This window comes from Pterocles gutturalis, unplaced genomic scaffold (genome assembly GCF_000699245.1).
Source record: "Pterocles gutturalis isolate BGI_N339 unplaced genomic scaffold, ASM69924v1 scaffold28645, whole genome shotgun sequence".
NCBI classification, from domain to species: Eukaryota; Metazoa; Chordata; class Aves; order Pterocliformes; family Pteroclidae; genus Pterocles; species Pterocles gutturalis.
In genome coordinates, this window is record NW_010146708.1 from 9,313 (window position 1) to 10,444 (window position 1,132).

The 1,132-nt window shown below is 55.9% G+C and overlaps 1 protein-coding gene across 1 annotated transcript in view; it reads left to right on the top strand.

Annotated features, from left to right (window-relative positions):
* ARHGEF37 (Rho guanine nucleotide exchange factor (GEF) 37) overlaps window positions 1-202 on the top strand; it is a gene marked incomplete at its 3' end in the record, with an annotated part of 7,289 nt that extends 7,087 nt beyond the window's left edge. The window contains exon 9 of the mRNA XM_010085851.1: window positions 4-202. Coding sequence (XP_010084153.1) covers window positions 4-202 — 199 coding nt within the window. The remainder of the gene's footprint in view (window positions 1-3) is intronic.
* Between the last annotated feature and the right edge of the window lie 930 nt (window positions 203-1,132).

Consider the following 1,132-nt stretch of genomic DNA (forward strand, 5'->3'; position numbering starts at 1 on the left):
GAGCGAGATGGGCAGTGTGACATATGATGAGGAGACAGCCATGAACACCTACCTGGCCATCAACGCCCTGCTTGTGGCTGAGCTCCCGCGGTTCAACCAGACGGCTCTGCAGCTCTTGGGGCAGATACTGTGCTCCCTCAGTGCCCTGCAACGGGACTTGGCTTCCCAGGTCCTGCAGCAGGCAGAAAAGGAGCTAGAGCAGGTGAGAGTGACCCCTTGGCATGTGTGTCCAAACCACGTGCATGCTGCTCCAGACCTGTCTTTGTCAGGCTTAGAACATCACTTGGGTGTCACGGCAGAAGGTCTGCTGTAGCCCAGGCCTGCCCTTGCAGACACACAGCTCCCTGTCTAGCATTTTAAAGTGATCTCTCCTCCCCTTCGTCTGGGGAAAGCCAGATTGTCTCTTCCTCACTGCCAGGAACTGTCCTGCTCTCTCTTTGAGGACACCACTGGTAATTTATTGATGTACTGCCTGAGACACCAGTGTTAACTCTGAGCTCCCAAGAGCTCTGTGCTGGGAAGGCAAGGAGAAGCACAGCTCCCGGCCTGAGGAACAAGCATCCCTCAAACCTCCATTCCCTGGGAGACGTCTCCCAGGACTCCTCACTGTATAGCACACTTTGAGCCTGACGTTTGCAAACATGATGGCTCAGGCCAGAGCCCTGGGGCAGAGCACAGCCCTGGCCGTGATCAAGACAAGAACAAGATACAGCCCCATGGAGGTATCCCCTCGGGCACTGCTTGTACGTACATACCTCGTCGTGAGGGTGGATTCCCCTTGCTCAGTCTGGGATGCTTACGCTGCATCCACCCATCTCCCTTTTTAATCAGGTGGGACAGCACAGGACAGCAGGACCCCGGGACTGGGGCAGGGGGCTGGGTACAGCCCAAGTGCCCCCATGTGACTGCCCTGCCTGGGGTGGGTGGCTCCAAGCCAGAGAGCAGCAGCTCTCCTTGCTAAAGGGAACCACATCCTAGATGCAAGGTGTGTCTTTAAGTAACAAGGTCTGCTCTCTTGCTTCCTCACCTCTTTTCTTCCTGCTCCTTTTCTTTTGACCCTACCCACAGCTCTTCCCCTCCACAGGGCTTTCTCTGATCTCAGGGTCATCAACGACTTGGATGAGGGAGTAGA